The following is a 27,933-nucleotide window of genomic DNA, read 5'->3' as shown; positions in this document are numbered from 1 at the left end:
CATTAGGGAAATTCAAACCAGACTTAGTCAGCCACGGTGACACTGAAGGCGCACGGTTGACTTTTGGAGTCTTAGAAAATGAAGTTGGGAGTAAATAGATCCCAGAGATCTAGGCACAAAAAAGGTAAAGCCCCAAAACCTAGACCAGTCACCCCAGAAAGGTACTCAAAACCCAGAGAAGTCATATAGTTTTAAACCCTCTAGGAACACAGAAGTCTGTAAATTGTACATCCACTTGTCAAAAAAGATATTTCAATCCAAAAGAAAACATTTGTTTTGTTACAGGAATATTTGCTTTATATAGGTAGCTGTCAGTTTTATTTAAGTGGAAGATATCTTTATATTATAATTTGACTCATCAAAGATTTTACACATTTATTAATCTCTCATTACATTTTTTATTTATTGATGTGTGTGTATGTGTGTGCATGTGTGTGTGTGTGTGTGTGTGTGTGTGTGTTTGCATCAGCATACATGTGTGCATAGACATACCATAGCATAAATGTGGAGGTCAGAGGACAACATGCAGGATCAGTTCTCTCCTTCTACCATGGGCATCAAAGGCAATCAAGCTTGTCAATGAGCATCTTCACCTGCTGAGTCAGCTCACTAACCGCTATATACACAGTTTTTAGAAGCAAGTTAGTGGCTTAAATAAATTAAATTGATTGCCAAAAAGAATAGAATCTTTCCTTTGAAAGAAGAATTTCAACTAAAATTTGTCAAAGCACAAAATGACAACATCTAATATGAAGGTCTTAAGGGACATTATTTTGATATTCTAGAATCAGGTCAGTGATTCATTTGATAAATGGAACATGGCACAATGAACCAAGAAGAAGAGGTGGGTTTATGGATAGACACAGGCTGAAGAAAGCATGGAATACAAAATGGTTTGTTCATTTAAAGGTTAGTCAAGGGGACAGAAAAATACCTGATTGGTTAGCATTAGATGATTTCAGCTTCACTTATTATAAGAATGAAATGATGTAACTACTTACAGAAACAGTGTTTTAAGAGAAGGTTTTTATGGAGGCCAGGCTGACCTCAACCTCCTAATTCAGGATGACCCAGAGTAATTGATCCTCCTGTCCCCACTACCCTAAGGTTGTGATTTAAGGGGTATATCACCACACCCAGTTTATACTGTGCTGGGGAATGAACCTAGCGCTCCATGGGCACTAGGCAGTCATTCTACTAAATAAGCTGCAATCCTGCTTAGGGAGTAAGCATTCTAGCAGAGGGCTGTTAGTGGCACATCAATGGAAAGGAGCTCATTTACATATTATTTCTTTCTCTCCTCATTTCTCAGAATTCCAGATAACATCTTAGTTTTGCTTTGTTTTTCATAGTGAGTGACTCCATCTTGATTTTTGAGTCTTTATCTGCTGGGATCTATTGAGGGAACATGGTCTTAAAAAATTGGCTTTCTGTAATATTTATTTAAAAAATGAACCATCCAGCAACAAACAAATCTTCCATGAAGGAAACAAGAAGGCAGTAAAAGACTGTCCTTAGACTTTACATTACACTTGACATAGTTGTAGAGTGTACATCTGGTCAACCCATGCTGCCCTGGAAGGCAAACTCCATCTAGGGCTACATTGGTAATAAAATGGGAAGTTTTTGGAAAAAAATAAACCTAGAAGCTGAGACGCCCCTTTAGGGTGAAAAATGAGCAAGGGATTTGAACAGAGACAACAGGATGCAGGTGATTAAGGAAAGCAACATAAAAATGCATATACTATGCAGAGAAAGGATGGCAGAAAGCTGTGCCAGGGGATTTCAAGTTTAACAGAGAGAGCCAAGTTCAGTAGAAATTACATAAGGGGCTACCAAAAGTTAGTCTACAGCATGTCAGCCATGGGTTAGAAATCCCAAGGTATCATTTAGTTCATTTTAAGTTTTGGGAAGCTTAAAATAGATAATATTATCTATTCTCTCAGAGATTTTTAGAAGTATGATAATAAAGTCCTAATGCCAAGTTTCTTGTGACTGTTTTTTCACCTTAAATTAATGTCCACCTGAACCTAATAAGAAAAAATATTTGCTGGTGTAATAAAGTTGAGATTATAACACAATGGATTGGGATGAAATTTAAATCAAATATGCTTAGTGTTCTATGATCTTCTTTCTGGCTTATTCATAGGCCTGTGCTTGGCTAATTTTTATACAGCCCAGAGAACTGGGCTTAATACTGTCTAGGTAACTGTGTTGTCCACAGTGGGCTGGCACTCCTACCTCAATGAACAGTTAAGATAATCCCCCCAAACACACACATGCTCTCTTTGGCTAATCTTATCTGGGTACTCCCTCAAATGAAACTCTCTTCTCCAGTAGCCCTAGGATGTGTCAAGTTGATAGTTAAAGCTAATTAGGAGAGGTGGTATCTTTGTAACAGGCAAGTTTGGTTACAGGAACTTAGATACAAGGGATATATGCATCATTGTGTCATGGTTGTAGTTAGTCAGACATGGAGTCATCAGAAACAGCCTGGACCTGTTGATCCCTGATTTCAGATCATCAACATCTCAACTGTGAGAGCCTATATCTGTGTTATAAAGTAACTTGCTTGTTATACTTTTTACAGAAACACAGCAAAGTATTACAAGGAGTTAGGAATGAGCCCAGGGCATGGCACACTGTAAGCAAATATCCTAGTAATGAATTGCACTTCCAACCAAGTATAGCGCCTGGAACAGTGGTTCCCAGAAATCATTTTAGCAGCAATGTGTAGGGTGAGTCGAAAAGAGAAGGATGAGGAAAAAATCTATACCATTTATTACAGCTTTATGTCATAGAGATATTGGGATTTAGAGCAAAGCTAGTGGAATGGAGAAGTAACATATATTCAGTGTTTCAGTGCTACATGGGGACAAAGAAGTAGGCTAAGTTGGATGAGCATGAAGAGCGGAGGCCTCACAAAAACAGAGAACACCAGAAGGGCTAATAGGAGGAATAAGTGTTTGCCTTCAGATATGTTGGTGAAAGTGTGAGCTGTTGCCCCGTAAGCAGTGGAAAGTAGAAGATGAACACTTTGTGCTTTAGGACTTGAGAGAGAACCTAGGACTCACAGGGCTGAAGCTATGGAGGAAGGTGTACGGGGACCTACTGTCCATGCAGGACATGTTTGTGTGTGTGTGTGTGTGTGTGTGAGAGAGAGAGAGAGAGAGAGAGAGAGAGAGAGAGAGAGAGAGAGAGAGAGAGAGAGAGAAAGAGAGAAAGATGTTTTAATATATATATATGTATACATATATATCTTTGAATAGATCTTATTTTCTCAAATAACTACATCTGTAGACCAGTGACCAAATGTTTTGCTTTATCTTCAAAGGTTTTAGTCCATAAGAAAAAAAGAAGTAACAAAGCTCTTCAATTCAAAAGGTCAACTATGAAAAACCGCTTCAATGTACTTCTGCAAAAGGCTGCCATTTAAATAAATGGAGTGGAAAAAGTAGAAACACATGCATAAAAACAATGTAGGAGTCACATCTCACACCAGATGCAGGACAAGTTCTGGTAGGGCAAGTTATGAATGCAAAAAAAAGTCTATGAAAGCAGCAGGTAAGGTCATTCTTTTGTTGGTTAAACTCTTATGAGCTATCTGCTAGATAGACCCATGAGACTGTTACTGTTCTGAATCAGCTTCAGAGTCAGAAGTGAACCAAGGGAGTTGTAAATGCAGGGGAAAATATCTGCAGCAGTAAACAATCAGTTAATCCTATGCTAAAGGAGACAAACATCTCTTTGTTCCTTTGGCCAAAAGACAAGTTTATGTTATGTAGCCAAGACTGCCCTTGAACTCACAGAAAGCCTCCTGTGTCGGTCTCTTGAGTGTTGAGATTACACACATGTTGTCCCTGTGCCTATTCTACCCGCCTTTCGTTGCTGCTGTTATCTTTCTTTCTTTCTTTTTTTTTTCTTTTTTCCGGAGCTGGGGACCGAACCCAGGGCCTTGCGCTTACTAGGCAAGCGCTCTACCACTGAGCTAAATCCCCAACCCCTCGTTGCTGCTGTTATAGTTGTTGTTGCTGTTCTTGTTGTTGTTGTTGTTGTTGTTGTTGTTGTTGTTGTTGTTGTTGTTGTTGTTGAGATAGGTTCTTACTCTGTATTCTCTTTATCCCAGGCTGGACTTGAACTTCCTAAGTACCCTAAGTTGGCCATCCTTCTACCCCAACCTCCTGGACACTGGAATTATGGGTGTGAGCTATCCCATCCAACTTCCATTTTCTTCATGCCAATACTTTTTTTATATATTTTAGTTTATTTTTTTTACTTAAAAATAAAAACAGGGTGGAGGATAACTCTCTGTAATAGGTCACTTTTCCAACTTGTGTAAAGCCCCAGGTTCAATGCCAACCCAGCAACAACAAAAATAAACAAATAATACAAAACAATATTCTTTCTATTACTATGCTTTATATTAATTTCCTAGGCTGCTACATAAAATACCAAAAACTGCGGATTTTAAAACAGAAGCGTGTTGTCTCAGGTCTAGAGGCAAGGTTTCCCAGTTAGCTTTATCAATGTGACACAGTCTGGAATTTTCTGAGAACGTCTCAATTAAGGAATTGCCTAGATCAGGATGATATGTGGACATATGTGTGAGGGGTTGTCTCGATTGCTAATTGATGTAAGAGGGTCCAGCTGACTGTGGTAGGGAACCATTCCTAGGCAGGTGGACCCTGGCTGTATAAAGGAAGGAAGGAAGGAAGAAAGGAAGGAAGGAAGGGGCTAAGAATGAAAAAGAGATCAAGCCAGTGAGCACAATTCCTCCACAATTTCTTCCTCCAAGTTCCTGCCCTGACTTCCCTCAATGATGGTCTGACCTGGAAGTGTATGCCTAATAAATCTTTTCCTCCTCTAAGCTGCTGTCATAGGAACAGAATAAACCTAGGACACTAGAATTTCAAGATCAAAATGTTAGCAGAGCCACACTTTCTCTGAAAAGCATAGAGTTCGTTCTTGTCACTTCTAGGTTCCAGTATCTGTTGGTAACCTTTGGTGATCCCTGGCTTATAGTGAACACATGTCAGCTGTCCAGTTCACATTATCCAATCAAGAAGGAAGTTGGAGGTGATGGCTACCTTACTATCCTCTCCCTGTGTCTGTTGGTATCATCTACACACACACACTCACTCACTCACGCACACACGCACACAAATGTACACACATCCACGTCAATGCCCAATGGCCCTTTTACAAGGGTGCTAGTCATCTTCTACAGAATTACATATGAATTCATTAGATCTCAACTTCTTCCTCTAGGTAAAATCACAGCCTGAGATATGAAGCACTAGGCCTTCAATATGTGCTTTTGAGAAAATACAGTTCCATCCAGTTTAACTGTAACATTTATTTCAGCACTTAAATGGTTACATCGTTCCCATACTCTTTGGAAATGGCAATGCTATAACCAATAGCCGCTGGAGTGTGGCCGGGGACACCCAGAACTCTCAGCTGTGTTACACAGATATTCAAATCTATGGCTTCCCAGTCTCTTTGACACTGGAGTATGTGGCAAAGGCTCCAGATGGGAACACTGTCCACATGAGAAAGGCACTTTCAAAGGCTTCCTGACATATCTATGTCAGTGTGAGAGTTGTATGTGAAAGATAGATCAGGCAAGTAGCTGATTTCCTTGAGTTTCACCTGGAATTTCACAGGAGCAGTAGGGAGCTGGGATGAGTTGATCAGGATTATAGCTGTGTACTACAGCCAAGAGCACTGTACTAACAGTGAGGAGATACTAGCTAAGCCCTAGGGATCTCCATATAAAACAGCTCCAAATTCCAAGCAAGTCTTGCCCTTCATAATGGCATTTGTCATCCCTCCAGGTTGACACCCTACTTTCATGCCACATTCTGTTTCCTCACCAATGCCATTTGCAAATGTGGTAGGATCCTGCAACAGCCCACAGGTTGGGGCTGCTGGTTTGATTATGACTGAGAATTGGATACTGAGGCCTATTGCCAAGTCCCTGAATGCACAGGAACCTCCAGGAATAGAAAGTGCTGCTCACTCCAGATCTCAGGACAGTGGTGCTAAGCTTTCTCCCTTCCTTCTTGTCCTTACCCACCTTCATTTCTAGTACACCTCCTCTATGTGTATTTCTAGTACACCTCCTCTATGTGTATTTCTAGTACACCTCCTCTAGGTGTATTTCTAGTACACCTCCTCTAGGTGTATTTCTAGTACACCTCCTCTAGGTGTATTTCTAGTACACCTCCTCTAGGTGTATTTCTAGTACACCTCCTCTAGGTGTATTTCTAGTACACCTCCTCTAGGTGTATTTCTAGTACACCTCCTCTAGGTGTATTTCTAGTACACCTCCTCTATGTGTATTTCTAGTACACCTCCTCTATGTGTATTTCTAGTACACCTCCTCTATGTGTATTTCTAGTACACCTCCTCTAGGTGTATTTCTAGTACACCTCTTCCAGGTGTATTTCTAGTACACCTCCTCTAGGTGTATTTCTAGTACACCTCCTCTAAGTGTATTTCTAGTACACCTCCTCTATGTGTATTTCTAGTACACCTCCTCTATGGGTAGACAACTGACATCTGTCAGGGTTCTGGGAGCTCATGTCTGTACACTCCTCAAATGCCTCTAAACCTTTAATAAGGATGGAAACTGGGACCCACTGTGGTCACCTTAGATGCCATGTAGATGTTACAACATGAGGTAGACTGTGAAGGAAGGTATAAAGAGGATCATCCCAGCCCCAGAGCGTGATCCTAGTTAATGGGAAAACTGAGTGCTTGATAGGGTTCAGATTTCTTAAAATTAGAAGGTTCCAAAGTCACCCTTCATCTGTCCATTTATTCATGTGTTTCCAGACTTCTGTTCACTGCTGATGTGAATGACAAGGGTGAGTATTAGGGTTAGGGATGCTGACCATTAGGTTCTTGGAGATACTTGAGAACAAGAAGTCCTAAGCTATGGGATGGTTAAGACAACCATGTTCTCTTGGAGATGACCCAGAACCTGAGGAACAGTACATGAGACTTAAAGCAAACATACTAATAAAAGAGATCCATTCCTTGTGAATCCAAAGGTGTACAATAAGGGAACCGAAGCAAAATTATGTGGAGTTAGGACTCTCAAAAAGAGGGAACTCATACCTATTTGCACAGAGAGAGCTCAGGGGGAAAGTCCAGAGTTTGCGATTTCATGAAAGAAATTAAAGTAGCAAGTCTTCATGAACTCAAACTCCAAGCCATTTTTTTCCTTCTTCCCCTTTCTGGGCCAGGTCTTCAGACCACCTCCTAAGTCTATGATTAATAATTAGCACTATCAGACTTTCAGAACCAGTCATTAGGAACGCACATATCTATCCAAATCATCATTTGACATAGGAAACCAGAGAACAATCTTTAACTAAACTGGTTTTTATGCATATGTTTTAATAAAATTTAGGAAGTGTTTAATTTACAAGTCAACATGCCACGGCTATGGCATGCACAACTTCACAACATCTTTAGTTATGAAATCAAGGCATTTTAACATTTTTGTATAGATTGGAAAGTGTGTTCCCAAGGCCCCAACTCTAGCTGAGGTCCTATTGACAGTTGATAGCTGCCACAAAGGGAGGACTCATTTTTCTTAAAGGAATGTGGTCACTGGTCAGTTCCATGTGCCTCAACGAGGAAAACCCTATAACCAGTTGCATATGGACTATACTATTTGAGCTCAGTGGCTTAAAATAATTGATCAATTTACTATAAAAGGTGATCATGAAATTGGGAGGGAGATATGCGGGCAGGGTTCTGGGGAGAGTTTGAGGGTTAGTGAGTAGTGAATATATTCCAGATAATATAGGCATGTATGAAGACTTTCCTAGTCTAACCTCCCTCTATAGTTAGACTAGAAAATAGCTATGAGGTACTAAGGAATTACAGTGTAGACAATGAAGAACAAGCCTCTACAGATAAACATTAAGATTCAAAATTACCCTGGAGTTTTTAAGTCTTCCTCAAATGCTGTGTGCTCAGTATCTCACCAGCGGCTCCGAGCCCTGGATCTTCAGGTACGAGTGTATAACCTACTTAATTACAGAAACCAGGAAAGCGAGAGGGGATAATAGAGTCAAGGGGAATCCTAGAGAGAGAGATAGAAAGTGCACGTGATTTGAGGGGGAAAATGGGAAAAGGAGCTTTAATGGAAGAGTTAGAGGTCGATACAGAAGGAAGCAGAAGAGGCTGAAACAAAAGTAAGGATGTCTGAAAAAAATCTAAAAGGGATATATTACTTATTTACCTAAAATTGAGTAAAATAAAAATAAGTCTGTGTGTATGTATATGCTTTAAATGAAAATTTCCTATATGGACTCACAAAACTAATAGTCTATATAACAAAAATTGGAATACCAGGCATAAGAAAGCTCCTTTAGAGCTTTCAGGGTCAGGGGAGTCTGAGAGACTCAGAAAACATTATAGGCTATTGCCATTGCCCTGGTCGCCTCTCAGAAATTGAAAGTAAGTACCTATTGCTGAAGACGCCATGTGCTTCAGTCACGGGACCCAAAGGATCCAAGGTGGATCTGACCTGGAAACCTCCTCCCTGAAGAAAAGCTTTCATGAAAACAGAAGCACCATACAAGCTTCCAAAAGAAGGAGGTCCCCAGTAGTCCTAATGAGCTATGATACCTATGAACCTCAACAATGACCTGCATAGCACAAAAACCTGAAGGGTCCAATAATGGCCATGCAAATCTTGGAGGTAACCAATAGCTCTCTACTTGGATTTAAGACACCCTCAGCAAGAAAGAGATTGTGCCTGGTATTAAAAATCTAGCCAATTGGAAGATATCCCACTATCACCATTTTTCTAGTCTGGCATAATTCCTTAACTTCTTTCTAAATATTTGTCTTTATATTCACAGAGAATTGTAGCCCTCTCACCCCTCTTCAAAGAGATTTCTCTTTGTAACAGATGGAGAGCATTACATAAAAATACAACCCACCAAAATTCAAAGAACAAGTGACTGTGCGGTGACCAGTCCCAACTGATGTTTCCACAGCATAGGCGTCTGGGAAAATTGCACACATGCAGATAAAAAGAGGAACCACAAGTCTTCTGTGAGGTTGTGTCTTCTAGAAATGACAGGGAAGCTGTACCCATGAAGTCTCAACAACATGGCTGCCTAAACACCGAACAACAACATCAACAAGAAACCAATCAACACGCTAACCTGGAAGAGGGACATGTTACTCGCAGGTGTCCACCCTAGAATAAGAACTATAAGCAACTAAGGAATGCTGAGAGCCAAAATTAGTCTTCTCTCGATATTGTTCCCCAGTTTTTATCCAAAACCAAGTGGTCAGCCCTGAAGTCATATATCTATAAGTAATATTATAGAGATTGAGAAGGTTTTGTTTATATATTTAGGTATAAGTAGATAGGAAGGTAGAAAATAGATGTGTAGATGATGATGATGATAGATAGATAGATAGATAGATAGATAGATAGATAGATAATCAGGATAATAAATTGATTGAAGAGCAATTAAAGAGCAAAAAGGCTATAAGTTTGGAATGAGAGGGGCGGGAAGGAGGAAAGGATAGAGAAGATAATATAATCACATTTAAATGTCAAAACAATAAAAGGTAGGAGTCATTGCTTTTTTCACAGCTGCTCTTTAAACATGCCCAAGGGGAACATTACCTTTATAGTCGTCTTTTCCAAGTACTTTGTGTGTTAGAATTGCCAACCATTCATGCATCTCATTTCCACATCCTCCCCTCTTAATCCCACATATCAAGATGGGGCCAGAGGATAAGACAAAGGAAAGTCCACTTTTACTCATCCAAGCTTAAGAATTCTAATAATTCTTTTCAATTGGAAAAGAGCATTAAATAACCCAAAATATTGGTGATATTTATTAAAAATCTACCATTCAAACTGAAGTCCGTTCACACTGCTACAGTGATAGTCATTCTTTTGCCTTCTGACTTCTTTATTGAAGTGTTTTCTTTACCTCCTGTTGTGTACATGTTTTAATTATTTCTTTGGAGAGTACAGTGCAGTTACATCATTTCCCCCAACCTCTGTTTCTGCCCTCCAAGTCCTCCCTAAAAACCACTTTGGCCTCTCTCAAATCCAAATCACATTACTGGTTCCATTGCTGTTGTTCTACCTCGCCATGTTTCTCTTTCCCTTTCTGAAATTGCCATTATTATTCCTAAATTATCATAAATGTGGCATTCCCTATACCAGCTCGTCAGTGTAAACTATCTTTCTAAATGACGGAGGTATTTGGGTATATAAAGTCTTTTGAAAGTAAAATTTTCATTGCAAACTTCCACAGTCATCTTCAGAGTTCATCCTAAGGGCATTAGGTCTGCTCTTCTTTTTTTCATCCTTTTTTTAAATCAGTGGCTATTTTCATTCCATTTCCTCTAGATAAGTAGGCTTTGCACTTACAAAGCTGCATTTTAATGGTACACATACACAGAGAGACAGACAGACAGACAGACAGACAGACAGACAGACAGACAGACAAAGGCAGAAATAGACAAAGAGAAATAGACAGATGGAGAAATGGAGAAACAGAAAGCCTTGTGTCTCTTCATGACAGTGACACATCAGAGGAATGCATGCCTGTGTGGATCTGCTTTTCTCTACAAACTGACCCATGTTAAACACAGACCCACCAACAATGACACCTGCCCTTGCTCTAACCTATAGAACATGCAGGCCTAACTCTATTGACAAGGCCTGTTGTTATGCAAAATGTTGTTACAGGGCACATGACTGTACATAATTGCATTATGATTCTATAATTCCTTTTTCTAAGGGACCAATTCACAAAATATAGTTTAACCCAAAGATATTGGGCCCTCTTGATTAGCGTAAAGAAATTTGAGAGTAGTTTTGTTACATATGTTATCATCACACATGTCTAATGCTGAGTTTAACAATGAATTAGCTAACACGAAAATGGCATCTTTTTAGCCTTGACTTCTATTTTAATCCTAAATTGAGGCTATTTTCTTGAATCTTCCATCAATGAGTAATATAGTTGAACTCGTTCAGACAGAAGCAGAAAGATAAGTTCAGGGCCTGCCTGGACTACCCAGCAAGCGCCCTGACATAAACAACAATAGTAACAACAAAGTATCAATCATAAAATGTTAAGGTGTAACTCTAAAAATAAAGATAAAAATAAAAAAATATGCTTGGGTTCAGCATATACCCACAGTTCGGCTCTGGAACAAGAATTTTCAGGATCTCATAAGGGATATGTTTACAGAATAATAAAAACTTAATAGCAGCCCAGATCTGGTTCTCATGGGTACGGCCATTAAATCTCTTGTGGTTTCTCTTTTTCTTTTCTTTTCTTCTCAAAGTATAAAAACAGACACAAACTTCAAGGAAAAACATATATCCTTATGTAATTCCAATCCTGAGGTATCTGTATCTGCCTCACAAAACAATGCTAAAATATCTAGGTGCTAATTAAAACTTTTAGCTCTTCAGATGGCCAAGAATTTTTGTCCAACAGAACGATTCTCGAAACTTAAATTTGTTCTACGTACCCTACTTACCCAACCACCTAGATGGATGCCCTGTAGTCAGTTTGGTTCAATGGATTGCTGCCTTCTTACTCAAAGAACAGCATGTTTATATGTGGGTTTATGCAAATGCATTAAGATTCCCCAAGGGGAGATCCCCATCAACTCAGACTCTGTCAGTGACTCTGGAAATCAAGGCCCAAAATGCCACATGCATTTTAGTTTTATAAAAATGGATAAAATATCCCACATGTCACAGATCTATTGAAGCCCAAGGAGAAAAAGCTCTATATTTACATCCCCCATTGACTTAATCTGTAAGCCAGAAAACAAGAGTCCACCCTTCTGTTGCTTCGGCACAGACTTCCGCATATGAAATCCATTAGTTGAGGCATGGGACGGTCTTGTTTCCATCATAACTGGAGTCCTTTTCCTTAAACAAGAACACTCAAGAGCCATAAAGGCAGCACTTGAGAGACCAATAAGAGGGGTAGAGCATCGCTCCAGCTTCTGGAACCTTCTAAATGCTCCCTAGGACGTTGTTGGCATTGGTTTGACCACTGTGTCTTTGTTTCTCTGGACATCCCATGCAGGAAACAAGTTGAATAAATAATTGGCATTCTACAAATAAACTATCGGCCTTTAGTGTACGCCAATATTTGGTGAAGGATTACATATGGACAAACTGCCTCTCAATAAAGGTGTTTTGAATGATAGCATTAGAAATAAAAACAATTCCACAGATCCCCAAGCATTAAGTATTTTTAATATGTGATATCTGCATGACAGGACATATATGTGTGTGGTATGTAGTGTTCATCCAAGTCTTTTGAGCAAAGAAGACTGGCCAAAAACAGTATGCCTAAGGTTTTAGTCTGCTGGGTGTTTACTTTTAAATTTTAAAGGCTATTTCCTAGGTATCAAGAGAAATACAGTAGGTTATATTGACAATTGACAAATTCTAATACAGCCTTTTCTCTAATCACATAGCACACTTCTATTTCCCCCCTCACCTTACCACACCCAATTGTTGAAAAGTTATTCACTCTTTCCATGGAAGTGGAGTTTAGCATTCTTACCTGGCACTCTCTTTGCCCAGTTGATCATATGAACCAGCTCCCTGTCTGCCAGGTTGGTCAATAAGCCCATCATTGAGGCTTCACTGAAGGGTCTAGAAGGATCATATTCAGAATAGATCAAAGGTGGTTCAGCATCCAATAAGGCACTGACCATCTGGTCAGCTGTCAAGGACAGGGCGGGGCTATTCTTCTTAGTGTGCTTGATCACAAGTGGACTTGGCCAAAGGTTGGCAGCTCTCATGTCTCCTGAAGTGCCCATTTCATTTCGGCCTTCCAAGTCATCTCTCTGACGCTTGTGCTTCAACATTCTCCCTCCTCGGCGGTCTTTTCGTATCCCTGAAATCACAGAAGGATAAAGAACAAATTTGATTACCTTTTTTGCCTGTCAATCTCAGAACAAGCTCCTGGGAATATAACAATAGAATTTTATGAGTGAGTAGTAGTTGTCTCTAACATACAAGTAATTTTGTGTGCACATGTGTGTCTGTATATATGTATGTATATGAGTATGTGTAAGCATATATATGTATGTGTACACATATATGTATGACACATGTGTATTTATCTGTGCATACATGTCTGTGTTTGTGCACATGTGTATGTGTATGCTTTTGTGTGTGTTTATGTATATTTATATACATATATATGTGTGTATCCGTGTATTATTTTATGTGAACATGTGTGTATATGTGTACATGTGTCTATGTATCTGTGTATGTATTTTATGTGTTTATGTATGTATGTGTGTACATGTATGTATATGTGTACATATGTCTCTGTGTGTACATGTGTGCATGTATGCATATGTATATATGTGTATGTATATGTGAATATATGTGTACATGTGTCTCTGTGTACACTTGTGTGCAATAAATGTTATAAAATAATAAAATTATAATAACTAGTTGCTCAAAAATATGGTTTCCTATCAAAGACTGCTTCTGTAATCGATACTTTTTAATAGCAAATCAACAGTATTTTTAAGTAATAGAGTGGAGTACCAGGATGGAATAAGGTCTACCAATGACAAAATCCCAACAGAAACTCTGATTTAACAATCACTGATAGGCAAGAAAGAGATACAGTCATGTAAGTCATATAGTAAAGCAACAATAATTCAATTAAAAATGACCAGCCAACCAAAGGAGATACTTCTCAAATAAGGACATAATGGCCAACAAGTATATTAGAAATACTCTGCATTAACAGCCAGACAAATGCAAACCAAAAGAACAAAAAACAAGAAACATGGATGAGAACACGGAGAAACGTGATGCTAGTATGCTTTTGCCTGGTGGTACGTTGGCATAGTAGCTACAAAAATAGTAGGTAGCTTTCTTTCGAAAAGTTAAAGTGTAGAGAGATGGCTCACTGAGAGTCAGCAGCCGAGAAGACTTATGGCGCTGCAGAGGACCAGCGTTCAGCTCCCAGACCAACACTGTAACTCCAGGTCTAGGGCATCCAATGACCTCTTTTGATCTCCATAGGCACCAGGCATGTATGTGATGTATTGACAGATATGTAGGCAAAGCATCTATACACATGAAACAAACATCTTTAAAATAATTTTTAAATTAAATATAGAACTATTATTCCACCCCAGCATCTAGGTCCTGGCCAGATGTCCAAAGAAAGCCAAGACATTTGTTGATGAGACGTTTGTATCACTGTGTCTATTGCAAGCACTCTTCACAGAACCCCCAAAATAGAGGCAATGTAGGAGTCCCTAAACTGTGGAATTAATGTTATACCCCCCAAAATAGAGGCATGTCCACAAACTGATGAATTAATGCAGTACCCTAAGAAATAGAGACAGTATTGTGTCCATAAGCTGAGTAACGAATGCAGTACCCCAAGATACAGAGGCAGTGTAAATGCCCATCAACTGAGGGATGAACAAAGAACATGTGGTACACTATTCAGTCATAAAAAGGAGTGATATTCTATCATTGCAACAAACCAGGTGGGGCTGAAAGACAGTGTGTTAGGTGAATAGCTCCTCGTGAACAATGTAAATAGTCATCCCAGACAATGAGAACAGAATGGCCATTCCAAGAAGCCGAGAGAGTAGGGGCGAAGGAAGCATGGAGTAAGTATAACGAGGTTACATTTTCAGTCACACAGGAGAAGTTAAGTTCCAGTGTTCTGTTACACAGAACCAGAGAATGAAGCCTAACTGTGTGTTATAAAGAAGCCAAAGAGTATTAAAAACCAGTACAGACTCCTAGTGGGCATGCTACAGATGCTGATCTACTTACGATTCAGTATGGTCCTGGACCCTGGGTCAGTTCAGTTAAATTCTCATGGCTGCTGAGCTGTGTTTTTAGGAACTGGTCCAAGTCTGTCAGTGTCTTTAGCTATGAGTTTGCCACAAATACATTTGTTGAAATATGAAAGTTTTAAATCGTTTTCAAATACTCTTCTTCCAAAGGTTTATCCACCTGTGACTCTCACTAAGTAAATTAAAGACCCCAGGGGAGCAGGTGGACCAATTTTTCTGCTGTGTATTCTTTGAGCGTTTGACTCAGAGTCTTACCCAGAAAAAGGCCATTCTGTCCTGACCAAATGTTATCAACAAAAATAACTATTTCAAAGGCCAAAGATGAAGCCAAGCTTCTATATTTCTTGCAAACTGATCTCTCCAAAATTAGACAGTGAGTTAGATATTAACTTTTAGACTTACATGGAAAGGATTATCACTATAGTGAAGCATCGCTACAATTGTTTGGTTTGGTTTTAAGACATGGCCTCCCTATATAGGTCTAGCAGTCCTGAAACTTGCCATGTAGACCAGGATGGCCTTGAACAACAGAGATCTACCTACATCTGCCTCCCAAGTGCCGGATGAAAGGCATGCGTCACCATGCTTGGCTAGCTCAAATATTTTTCATACTAAACACATGAAAAATAAATACCACGTATCAGTCGTTTTGTCAGGGGGATATATATTGTCAATTAATATATCTAATTTACACCTGAAAACAATAAAATTATATCTTTTTAAAAAAAATCCAGCTATATATGTGTTTCAGTTTCTTGACAAATTACAAGGAACAATGATGTTTTCATATCTGTCCTGAGTGACAAAACATCGATTATTCCTGCTCAAAAATGAGCATTTACTGCATATCCTGGAATAAGCAGTAATAGTAAACACTAATATTTTGAATTATTAATTTGATGTATATGGGTGGTGTTTTGCCTGGATACCACTGTATGCCTGGAGTCCAGGGAGGCTAGAAGAGGGTGTCAGATCCTCTGGGAGTGGAGTTACAGGTGGTTGTGAGCCACCATGTGGGTGCTGAGAATCAAACCAGAGTCCTCTGGAAGAGCAACCAGTGCTCTTAATGGCTAACCTGTCTCTCCAGCTCCAAGGATTGTAATTTTGATCACTAATGTGCACTGAGCACATGGTGTGCATTTAAAGTACTTTATGTGACTACATGGGAAGATGTTTTACAGTAATCAGATCTTGCAATAATTTTGTGGGATGAATCTTGGAAACTGCCAGGCAGGACTTGTCTGTGATGGTTCTCATTTGGGGCCATGTGCTAAGAGATTGCAGCCCAGAGCCCGTCAGTGACTACTCTGTATTCACATGCTGCGTCTGAGAGGAAGTTGACTTTGTTCTGATTTTCAGATAAGCCAGTTTTTGAAACTGACTCATTATCATGAGCACAAAGTTAACATGTTTAGGGATGTCTAGAAGTCAAGAGGATAAAGGCAGCAGGATGACTGGCCACCATGCATCATAGTCACACATTTCAATAATCTCATGGTCAAACATCTCAGCACCTCAGTTAAGGGAAATAAATATCCCACATGATTTTGCTCATCAGAGTACATGTAAAGCATCGTACTAGATGATGCATATTTAAGGAAAATAAGCCTGTTGCAATTGGAGTAGCTAGAACATTAAGGAAGCATGATTTCATGTCCATGACAGTCAAGTGAAGAACACGAGGAATCAGCCTCCTGCAGTGGACGATAGAGGAAGCAAATGCACCTCAGACACAGGTCCTGCATTAGTTTAAATAGTGACCTAATAGCACAAGGCTAAGATTGAAGCTGCATGTAGAAACTATAAACAATGCAGCAGGAAGAAGCATTCTGTAATAGCAAGACATTACACGTAGTGGCTGTCACTTAAGAGTCACTGGAGGATTCCAAGAACACTTGTCTAGTGTGCTTCCTGTTGCTGTGACGAACACCAAGAGCAAAAGTGACTTGGAGAGAGAAAGGTTTATCTGGCTTACAGGTTATGTTCATCATTGAATGAAACCACGGAGGGAACTCGAGGCAAAGATGAAGCAGAGACCATGGAGGAACATGGTTTGTTGGATTGCTCTCTCTAGACTGCACAGCTATTTGTCTTATATAGCCCACATCCACATACCTAGGAACTGAATCACCCAGAGTGACCTGGATCCTCCCATATCAATCATTTATCAAGAAAACACCACACAGACATGCACACAGGCCATGCGAGGAAGGCACCTCTTCAGCTAAGGTTCTCTCTTTCCAGGTGTTATTTAACAACAAGTAAATAGGGTAGAAAACTGACTAGAGATTTTATGTGTACATGTGTCAAATCAGAAAATGTCCTTCCTTAGGGACTTTACAAGTCCATGTGGTTTCATTCAGTGTTTACAATAATGTGTTGGGCCATCACACCTGCTCGATTCTTACAGTGGGATGATTCAGGTTATTGAGCACAAGCCAAACATGGTCCCAAGACTGAGACGCAGAGCCCTGAGATGCAGCTAGAGGCCTGAGAGAGTTGAGCATTTGTAAAACCACCAAGCAAGCACCCATAAATATTCTAACTTATTCTAGAGACACAATGCTTTACAGATACCAGGATCCCTACTGGCAAACGAAACAGAAAATTATGCACATTCTTTGGCCAACTGTGTACAATAGAATCCCAGAGTGTGGCCCAATGAGGAAAGACTGTTCTTCTAGCAAACTATCAATATATACAGTATATATATATATATATATATATATATATATATATATACATATATATATATTAGTAATGGTAATGTGTCAGTATTTCATAAAATTCAAATAAGCTCTGAATAGAATTAAGTGAAACTGGAAACAAAAAAGGAGTCCACCTTTTGTTTCTATGTTTCTATTTCACCAACGTGAAGTGAATCCTGAAGGTTAACTTTAACATCCACAGGCAGCATTTCCATGGCACATACAGCTAATACTTATGTACACAGGATGAGGTATACTTATCCTTTCACCCACACATAAGGGTAATTCTCACCTTTCTTTTGTGACATTGTGTTTTGGGCACTAGTGACACCTCAACAACATGACTGCAGAACAATGATGACACTAGTTAACATGTGCACACAGAAAGGGGACATCTCACAGGGTGCCACCCCTAGACAAGGAACACTGACTGTTGAGCGAAGGAAAAATGAATGCCAGGGATGAGCCCACCTATTGGTTATCTGATACCAAATAGAAAGCTCTTTAATCATGTGCACATAAATAATATTATAGGACTGAATAGGTTACCTAAAAATGTGGTTGTTTTCGATGATGATGATGATGGTGGTGGTGATGGAAGTGGTAGTGGTGGTGATGATGATGATGGTGGTGATGGAAGTGGTGGTGGCGATGATGATGGTGGTGATGATGATGATGATGATGGTGGTGGTGGTGATGATGATGATGATGATGGTGGTGGTGGTGATGATGGTGGTGATGGTGATGATGATGGTGGTGATGAAGTGGTGGTGGTGATGATGATGATGATGATGGTGGTGGTGGTGATGGAAGTGGTGGTGGTGGTGATGATGATGGTGATGGAAATGGTGGTGGTGATGATGGTGGTGATGGAAGTGGTGGTGGTGATGATGATGGTGATGGAAATGGTGGTGGTGATGATGGTGGTGATGAAGTGGTGATGATGATGATGATGATGATGGTGGTGGTGGTGATGATGATGATGGTGGTGGTGGTGGTGATGATGATGGTGGTGATGAAGTGGTGGTGGTGATGATGATGATGACGGTGGTGATGGAAGTGGTGGTGGTGATGAAGTGGTGATGGTGATGATGATGGTGGTGATGAAGTGGTGGTGGTGATGATGATGATGATGATGGTGGTGGTGATGATGATGGTGGTGATGGTGATGATGATGATGGTGGTGGTGGTGATGGAAGTGGTGGTGATGATAATGGTGGTGATGAAGTGGTGGTGGTGATGATGATGATGATGGTGGTGGTGGTGATGATGATGGTGGTGATGGTGATGATGATGGTGGTGATGAAGTGGTGGTGGTGATGATGATGATGATGATGGTGGTGGTGGTGATGATGATGGTGATGGTGGTGATGATGATGATGGTGATGATGGAAGTGGTGGTGGTGATGATAATGATGGTGGTGATGAAGTGGTGATGATGATGATGATGATGGTGGTGGTGGTGATGATGATGGTGGTGATGGTGATGATGATGGTGGTGATGAAGTGGTGGTGGTGATGATGATGATGATGATGGTGGTGGTGATGGAAATGGTGGTGGTGATGATGGTGGTGATGGAAGTGGTGGTGGTGATGATGATGGTGGTATTGAAGTGGTGGTGGGGTGTTGTGTGTGTGTGTGTAAAACAATAATAAAGAAAAAGAGGCCATGAATTTGAGACAAGTAAGGGAGGAAAGACATGGTAGGGATTCAAAGGAAGGCACTTGGGAAGGGTCCAGTGTGGAAAGGGAAGGGGAAAATAAGTTTTTAAAGGTCAAAAATAAAGAGTGATGGGGATACTTAAAATACAGAGATAAAACTAAAATTACATTCATTTCTTCCAGGCATTTCCAGAATCATTTGTAGAGCAACAACACAAACCTACCCCTCCTTAACTATGTTTTTTAACCTATTAGAGAAGGTCAAGAGACTAAACTACCAAGGCATGAAGAAAAAGAAAAAAACATTATTTTAAAAAAAATCAGTAGTTTATATTAAGCAAATATCAAACAGAAAAATCCATGACAATCATGAAATTTATTTGTAGCAAATAGCACTGTCGTGTGTAATGCAGTGCAAATGAGACGTGCCAGACTGTCATTTAGCCATGAAAAAGGGCGTTTCGGGGCTATGGAGGAGTATGTTCAGCAAGGTGATTCCAATGCTGTGTCTGGGCATAAGAGTAACTGTTTACTATTTAACTCTCAAGCTGTGTCTGATGACTTCGTGTTTGTATCGAAGCAAAGCTATCCTTTAAAAGTCATTTGACACATATTCAAGAACAGCCATGAATTTTTACATAAAGGAATTGAAAAGGCGAATGTGATGTTATCTGCCCTGTTTTTCTAAATGTGAATGGCAGCCAATCTGAACTGATCATACCCTCATCACACTACTGTGAGAGTGGAGAAAAGCCACAGTTAGAACTTCTGGTAGCTCTCTGTATGGACTTGAGTGACATTAATCCATCCTGAGGACATTAATGGAGGGGTGTGTTCTAAATCAATAAACCAGACAACCAGAAGAAGACTACAAGGAAGAGGACGCATGACCAGAGACCCTAGAGAAGCTGGGACTGCTGAATAATTCAAAGACAGCCTTCAAGTCAGGAGATGGCCAGAAGGAAGACTGGGGCTGCTGACTTCTGAGGAGGCTGAAGCCATACCAGCTGCTTAGACAGTGGTGCCCTGGCTCTAAACCAAAATATTTATAATAATGAGTCAAATGCCTGAGACCCACAGAAAAAAATGACATCTGATTTTCTGGGTGTTTTTGTGTTGCTTTGCAGTGGAGGTGGAGAGTTAATAAGACTCAGAACGTCTTTACAATTTAGCCAAGAATACTACCATTGGGCCACATACCCAGCCCCCAGCCTCCAGCCCCCCTTTTAAAGATAGAGTCTCATTACAGCTAATCTTGCACTTGATATGGAGCTGGCCTTGAATTTCCATCTCCCTATGTGCGACTCACAAATGCTGAGCTCAGAGGCACACATCGCCACGCCCACCTAGGTTTTAATCATTCATTTTTTGTCAGCCTTTAAATTATTTGATTTGGTCCTTGAATCTCAGGAAAAGTTAACATGCTATCTGAATATCCATTAACGATGGAATTTTCTGGATTACTGGCTTCTAATGCAGTCTTTCAAATTTTCTTCTATTGGAATGATCCTTTTCCTCTTAGGAATCTATGCCTCTACAAAAAACCCAACCACAACAAAATCAGCAATCTTCCCAGGCTGCCTGCAACTACTTCAATGTAATATTATTTCAAACATTTGCATAATTGATTTCCTTTGTTTTTCAGTAACTTCAAATTACTCATGAGGTATTAAAAAGCCAGGTAAATAAATACACTAAAAGCTTTTTAAATTCAGTATGTTGAAATAAATAGGCATGCTGATTAGGAACAAATTAAATAAAGATAACAACCAAATAACATTGCAGCAAAAGAAAGTAGACACACTCATGATGGACGGTAAATCCTCATGGTGTCCACACTGAACAGAAAGGGAAGAGACTTAGGTATCGTCCATCCAGTCTAAGAACAGCTGAGGATCTGAACCCAGGTCCACTGGACTCCAGAGCCTGTGTATCATAACACAGATCGTAAAACCCATATGTTGAGATCTGTTGAACCTTTCCCATTCTAACCCCCTTTGAGAAGTTTATACAACCACAGGTATCTAGTTATACAAAGCAAACATAAGTTCCTAATACATCTCAAAGAAAATGTGTTTTAAGATAGTTCTTTGCTATATAAAAGTTTGCCAACATCAAAGGTGAAATAAGGGGCTGGAGAGATGGCTCAGTGGTTAAGAGCACTGACTGCTCTTCCAGAGGTCGTGAGTTCAATTCCCAGCAACCACACAGTGGCTCACAACCATCCACAATGGAATCTGATGCCCTCTTCTGGCATGCAGGTGTACATGTAGAATCAGCACTAATACAAATTAAATGAAAATAAATAAATAAATAAATAAATAAATAAATCTTTTTTTAAAGGCGAAATAAAATCACAAAGTAATTATGTGGATGTGGTTGCTCAGCTAACACAACAGATTCCAAAGACATGAATTTGGCCCTTACATGCTGAGGAATGATAGGAAATGCTAAAGGTGTTTGTTTTCAGTAATAGAACCCTTGTTCCTAAAATGCGCAGAAAACTTTATACACATAGTAAAGCACTCCAGTTTGTGACCCAGCATTGTCTTGAACCTGAGTGAGGCTGTTTCAGGAAGCACTCTCTTCCACTGGGAAACACTTTGGTACCAGGAATACATGGTGTTCATGCTGTGTGCCAGAACCCAGGCTACATGGAAGCTGTATGATGCCACATGGGTGAGTACTGCCCGAAAAGACTTGGGCTCATTAAGTGTTTCGTTTGGAATTGCTCTTTGGTCACTGCATTCAGAAACTTTGTCACAACTTTTTCACGAAGCCTCTTATTCGGTCAGGCAGGACCATGACTTGCAGCTTAGGTGGCTTTGCCTTCAGTAATTAGTAAGTAATGCTATCTGTTTACGTTTTGTAGTCCAAGATTATTGAATTCATCACAGCATGCTGTGGCAAGGATCTGTGCATTATCTGGATCATTTCAAGCTACTTTACATTCCTTCATGCCAAGAGAGTCACCCAAGCTAACCAAACATTTCCTCAAATATGTGCTAATTAGCTCCCTTCATGTCTACTGACTGCCTCCATCGACTGTGGTCTATCACTGTCTCCGTCAATCACTACGTGTTAAAGGGCTAGTACTGAGCTATGGCACTGTGGCGGTTTGAATAGAAATGCCCCCAATACTCATATGTTTGAATGCTTGGCCCATCGGAGTAACACTATTAGAAGTTGTGGCCTTGTTGGAGGAAGTGTGTCATCGGGGACAGGCTTTGAGGTCTCATATGTTCAAATGAGGCCTGGTAAGAGACTTTCTGCTGCTGCAGATCAAGATGTAGAACCTTCAGATCCTTCCCCAGAACTGTTCGCCTGCACACTGCCATGAAGATAATGAACCAAACCTCTGAACTGTGAACCAGCCCCCTTCCTTTTTAAAGAGCTGCTGTGGTCCTGCTGTCTCTTCACAACAATAGAAACTCTAAGACAGGTACTGTCGTGAGGCGTTGAATCTTTCCAATGTAAGTCCTCACGGGAGATAATTAGGTCATCAGAGAGACTACCTTGAAGGTACAGTTGGGACCCTGGCCCTTTTCTGTCACTGTTTTTATTTCTAAGATGCCATGACATGAACCAATAAGTATCTTTTGCTATGAGTTCCCTCCACTACATACCTCTTTATTAGCCACCAAGAGTAGCAAAGCCAAACAAATGTGGACTGAAACCATGAGCCAAAAGAACTTCTTTCTCCATATAAGATCATTACCTCTGGTATTATGTTATAGTAATGGAAAACTGGCTGACTCACTATCTGTCACCCCCTACTCAAGTCACTGCAGCCTCTCCTCATCTGTCACCTACTTATCCTCATTTTCTACTGCAATCCAATTAACTTGGATTAAATTGCTTGGTTAATGTCCACAGTGTAGCTGCTTTCTCCATTTTCTAAGTCACTCCATGAGCATGTTGACCTTCAGTGGGAGTTTTGTCTTGTTTTTCATGTCCATGTGGCCAGATAGCTGACAGAAGGAGTTAAAGGGACAAAAGGATTCACTCTGGCTGGCCACTTCAGTGAACATAGTCCAGTATAGTTGAGATGGTGTGATGAGCATCCAGGACCAGGACAGTAGAAGCTCGTGCACAGATACTGTATTGGGATTAGGGGATAAAGTGAGTTTAAATAGGAATCTCTAGATGTGTTTCCTTGGGACATCATCATGTGCTTCTAGGTATCTGACATTTAAAATCAGTTGTGTCTTACCATTTTCCAGGTTTGATTTGTAAACAGTACTTCTAACAGGATGGTAGTTTAACACTATCCCTCTATCTGAAACACATGGAGCTATCCTAAGATTTATTTTCATCCTTAGAGTGTGACAAACCCCTCCTATTCTTCTCTTTTCTCTATTATCAAACTGTCAGCATGAGACCCTCCATCTCTTCTGGGATTTTCCCATCACGGATCTTGCTTCCCTTCCTTTCCCTCTTTGGTAAAGAATGGTGAGCAAAATTGTTTTCAAGCCCTCCTTAGCACATCTTGGTGTTGAGAAAGTAGTGTATTTCTGTAAGTAGAGACAACGCATTATACCTCCTGGCCTCCCTCTCCCCCCATGTGGTAAGCTCTGAGGCACAGACTCCAGAAATTGGTCCACTCACCCTCTTCACACTGTGGTTCGTTGCTTGCAATCTGCATACACTTTGGACAACTTCCTACCTTCTGCAGACAAAAACCACTCCTCCTTGTCCAACTGCGCCTCTCCACCCAGCATCACTGCCTATATTACAAGTGGAACTTGGAACTGTAACTCATGTCAGTGGCTGCAAAAGAGGCAGGTGGGCCTTCAAAGGAATGTAGCTCTTCACATGCTCCTCGGGTATCACTGTGTCAATGTAACTGTCTATTCAGTAGGATGATTTATACCCCTACACAGGAATGAGTTCTCAATACAAGATGGGAAAATGTCTCTGTTGATGATACTTGATGCAATAAAGCACAGATTGGTATAATTGAATTGTGGTAGGGTCGTGATAAATCTACACATTTGCATCTTCAGGATTTTAGTCATTTAGAATCACCACAAAGCATTTAAAATGACAGGCATTAAGAACTGTGGGATGATGGGAGATTTCATCAACAAATATTTAAATAAGATTTTAATAATTGTTATAATAATAGACATTTGTTAATTCTCAGCTTCCTGACTTCCTAAGTATCTTCCCATATTAATTTCCCTACTATGAGCTGGTAGGAGTCAAAATTTGCCTTTAAGTAGAAACTGGATAACCACTGCTCTCTATGGCCTTGGATTCTAGAGCGAAAGTGGGTTACTTGGCCTCCACCCACAGGCTGCTCCCTATTCCAGATTGTCTAGGCAGCTCCATGTCCTACCCATTGCCAAAGTCTGATTCTTCAGTTTGCCCATCAAATCTGTGACCTAACCACATCACTTTAAAGATCCAATGTGTGTTTCTTGAAACAACTTAACAGTAATAGTCCTTAGAAAAATAGCTGCCATTTGTTGAGTATTGGCTACATAGTGGGTACTCATCTAAACTCTTGGCCTAAACGACATAATTTAATTTTCGAAGTCACAATGTCAGTTTAGTAGTACAACACCTCTTTCAATAGTCAAGGAAACTAGCACCAGATTGAGTATGTAGCTCAGTGGCAGAACACTTGCCTACCAAATGCAAGGCCTTGTGTTCAATCCTTACCATTGAAAGTAGAATGGACACAGATGGAGACCTGAGGTGTGAACCTAGTCACACTGGCTTCAGACCCACGCTTAAACATCATGCAGCAAGCAGTCTCAGGAAACACAGAAGGGTGCAATTTGTGCGAACCTATGGACACTGTTAATCAGTAAAATAAATGAAGTAAGCTCTGTTTGCAAGCGGGCCTGGAATCCCTGGAGGTCACTGCTTCTATTGACCCATTGTATGCAATCATGATTGTGTAATTACTGCAATTACCAGCTGTAATGTTTCGTATTGGTGATTCTAAATTATATAAACCCTGGTCTGGAAACATTTAAAAGTGCATTTCCTCATCTCTGCACTAACACTATTATTTATGCACTTTACATACATCTTAGGTGTTGGAATGTTAAATATATTGAGATGGGCTATTTTCCTCAAATGTAATAGCTGGGCTAGAATGGGCCTATCAAGGGTGGCTCTCCCAATCATGCTTCCCTTGATTTTTTTTCCCTAAGAAGCCAGGACTGAGGGAGAACTGCTGGAAGAACCACTGTGCCTTGGACAAGGTTCTATGTAATTTACTAAAGCATGTGCACAGAAATCATGTACCATAATTCAGCTTTAATTTTTAATTCATTCACACAACCCAAAATACTTATGGCCAGACACTGCTGTGGGGGTTAAAGGACAAAAATCTCTCTACTCCCAATATTCTTTAATTGCACGAGGAAGATAGACATTAAACAAACAAATAATGTCAAGAATTGATGGGTGCCAGGAGGGAAAGACGAGGTGGGAGAGGATAGCGGAGGAAGTTAAAGCATCTCTGAGATTGGAGATCAAAGCAGGGTGAGCAGGGCGCTCAGCCCTGAAAGAGGAGGAAGGACCAACTCTGAAGGTGATCAGTAGGCAAGAAAGAGGATGGGCCAGAGATAGGGAACATGACCACCACCACCATTATAGCAACCTTCCCACTCATCCACCCCAATAAAGCAGATAAAGGTAGGCACTTGCACAGAGCCCAGCAGACCAGGGCAAAGACATGCACCGAATCCTGAGAGGGGAGAAGCCAGTGATTATGAGCAGAAGAGAGACATGATAGAACTTATAGTCTTAAAATATCGCAGTGCTTCTTCTAGGTGGACCTTAGAGACAAAGGCAAAGCTACCAGAATAAGAAAACTTCAGACATCACAGCAATGACCAGGCAGTAGATCACAGGTGCTGCTGATGGATCCAAGATTGAGAGGACCTGAGCTCTGCACGCACTGTGGGAAGTTCTAAAACATAACTTTTGGTTAAAACAATCGCTACGTATTTGGAGTAATGTACAGAGAATGAATGGAATTGGCAGCAGTGGTCCAGAGATAGGACCAGAGATGGTACTGAAATGCATCTACCCTACTTGTAAAATGGATCTGTGTTACATTAATATGTTCCTCAACTAGCTAAAATTGTATAGTATAAACTTCAGCAGAGACACTACATGAAAACATTTTGGCATATATTTGATTTTTGAAGAGCAGAGACAAACCAGAATTACATAAAATGCTCAAATGAAACCAAGGGAAAACAAAAAGATGCATCCGGCCGATGGCGATAATAATGCGTCAGTAACCGCTTTAAGTGTATATGGTCTGAAGACCCCAATTAAAAGACAGAGATTGTCAAAGTTGAATTAGGGGTTTGTACAAGAACCTCTATTAATTATCAAGAATCTGATATGTTAGTAGTAAAAGGATGGAGAGGGAGATCCTATGACACTGATCAAAATATAGCTCTATATTAATTGGGGCTGAAGAGATTGCAAAGGCAGACATGAAGAAGAGTTATGTGTAAATTACAGGGCAATATAATCATCAATTCTACAGATGAAATACAAGAGTAACCTAAGAATGGTACTTTAGAATGGAAAGGAAAGTCAAAGCCATTGATTTATTTAGACTTTTCTTCCCTGTCCATAATGTGGAGTTCTGCCAAGCAGGAAGTCAATAGAGATATAGTTGGGCACCTCCTCAGCTAAGTAGATCTAGCTGTATTTTAATACACGCCATCAAATGACAGTAAAATATATTTTTTCTTGAGCTTTTACAAAACACAAGATAAGCCAGGTTTGGAGAATAAAACATATTTTTATATAAAAACAAGAAGCCATAGACAGCATGCTTCTCAACCAGAATAGGAGTAAGCCAAAAATTGGTGAGTGAAAGATTCTTTAGAAATTACCAAGTATTTGGAGATTAAACAATGTACTTTTAAAGGGCAGGTGTCTGGATGACAAAGTCTCAAAGAAATTTTAAATATTCTGTATTATGTGAAAATAAAAATGAAATGTAAAATACATTAAGACAAAAGGAAAGGCACTTATAGAAAACTCCATAGCAGTAAATGAATATATAAAATAGAAAGGAAAATATCATATCTGAAACCTAACATTAGAAACCTCAAGAAAAGAGCCTTTAATAGCTTGGATATCCCAAAGGAAACAGAGAGGTATAATAATTAGGTCTGCTTTGTGAGATATGAACAGAGCCAAGCACCTGTGGCTAAACAGGTCATGGGGTAATCTAATACTATCATTCTGCTCTATGGACACAGTATTAAAATGACTCCTAATGCCTTATTGTTATACCAACAGATCAATGAATCTATCATCCTTCACTAGAGAAACATCTTTTCGCCATAGAAGAGAGCTAACACAGGGACCCTCCATTGGTCGCCATGCAGGAGACTGTGAAGCATCTGTCTATAAATGGGACTTATGTGTCAGGCCTCACCCTGCAAGGTTTGGTAATTTACGTGGAAGAGGGAGTGGGAAACTTTGTAGGAGCCAGAGATGGGGGATGACTTTAAGGAAACAGTGTTTTCTGCACACAAGACAGGTCAGCCACTCTCCGAGGTTGACCCATTCCCATGAGTAGTTGGCCAACATCACTGGAACTCAATTGGGAATGGGGAGAGAACTCACAATTGGGTGGACAGTAAGTGATGGTGGAGAGAGTGGATGTAGACCTGCAGAGGTGAATATAACCAAA

The 27,933-nt window shown here is 40.1% G+C and overlaps 1 protein-coding gene across 13 annotated transcripts in view; it reads right to left on the bottom strand.

The window, feature by feature from the left end:
* Esr1 (estrogen receptor 1) overlaps window positions 1–27,933 on the bottom strand; it is a 392,546-nt gene that overhangs the window by 120,799 nt on the left and 243,814 nt on the right. For all 13 annotated transcript variants that reach the window (NM_001433731.1, XM_087622361.1, XM_087622605.1 and 10 more), the window contains one exon: window positions 12,597–12,932. In NM_001433731.1, the coding sequence (NP_001420660.1) occupies window positions 12,597–12,932 (336 nt within the window). The remainder of the gene's footprint in view (window positions 1–12,596; window positions 12,933–27,933) is intronic.

Source organism: Rattus norvegicus, chromosome 1 (genome assembly GCF_021556685.1).
Source record: "Rattus norvegicus strain SHRSP/BbbUtx chromosome 1, alternate assembly SHRSP_T2T, whole genome shotgun sequence".
In the NCBI taxonomy this organism is placed as follows: Eukaryota; Metazoa; Chordata; class Mammalia; order Rodentia; family Muridae; genus Rattus; species Rattus norvegicus.
The sequence above is the reverse complement of the archived record's forward strand: the minus strand, read 5'-3'. Positions and strand labels throughout refer to the sequence as shown.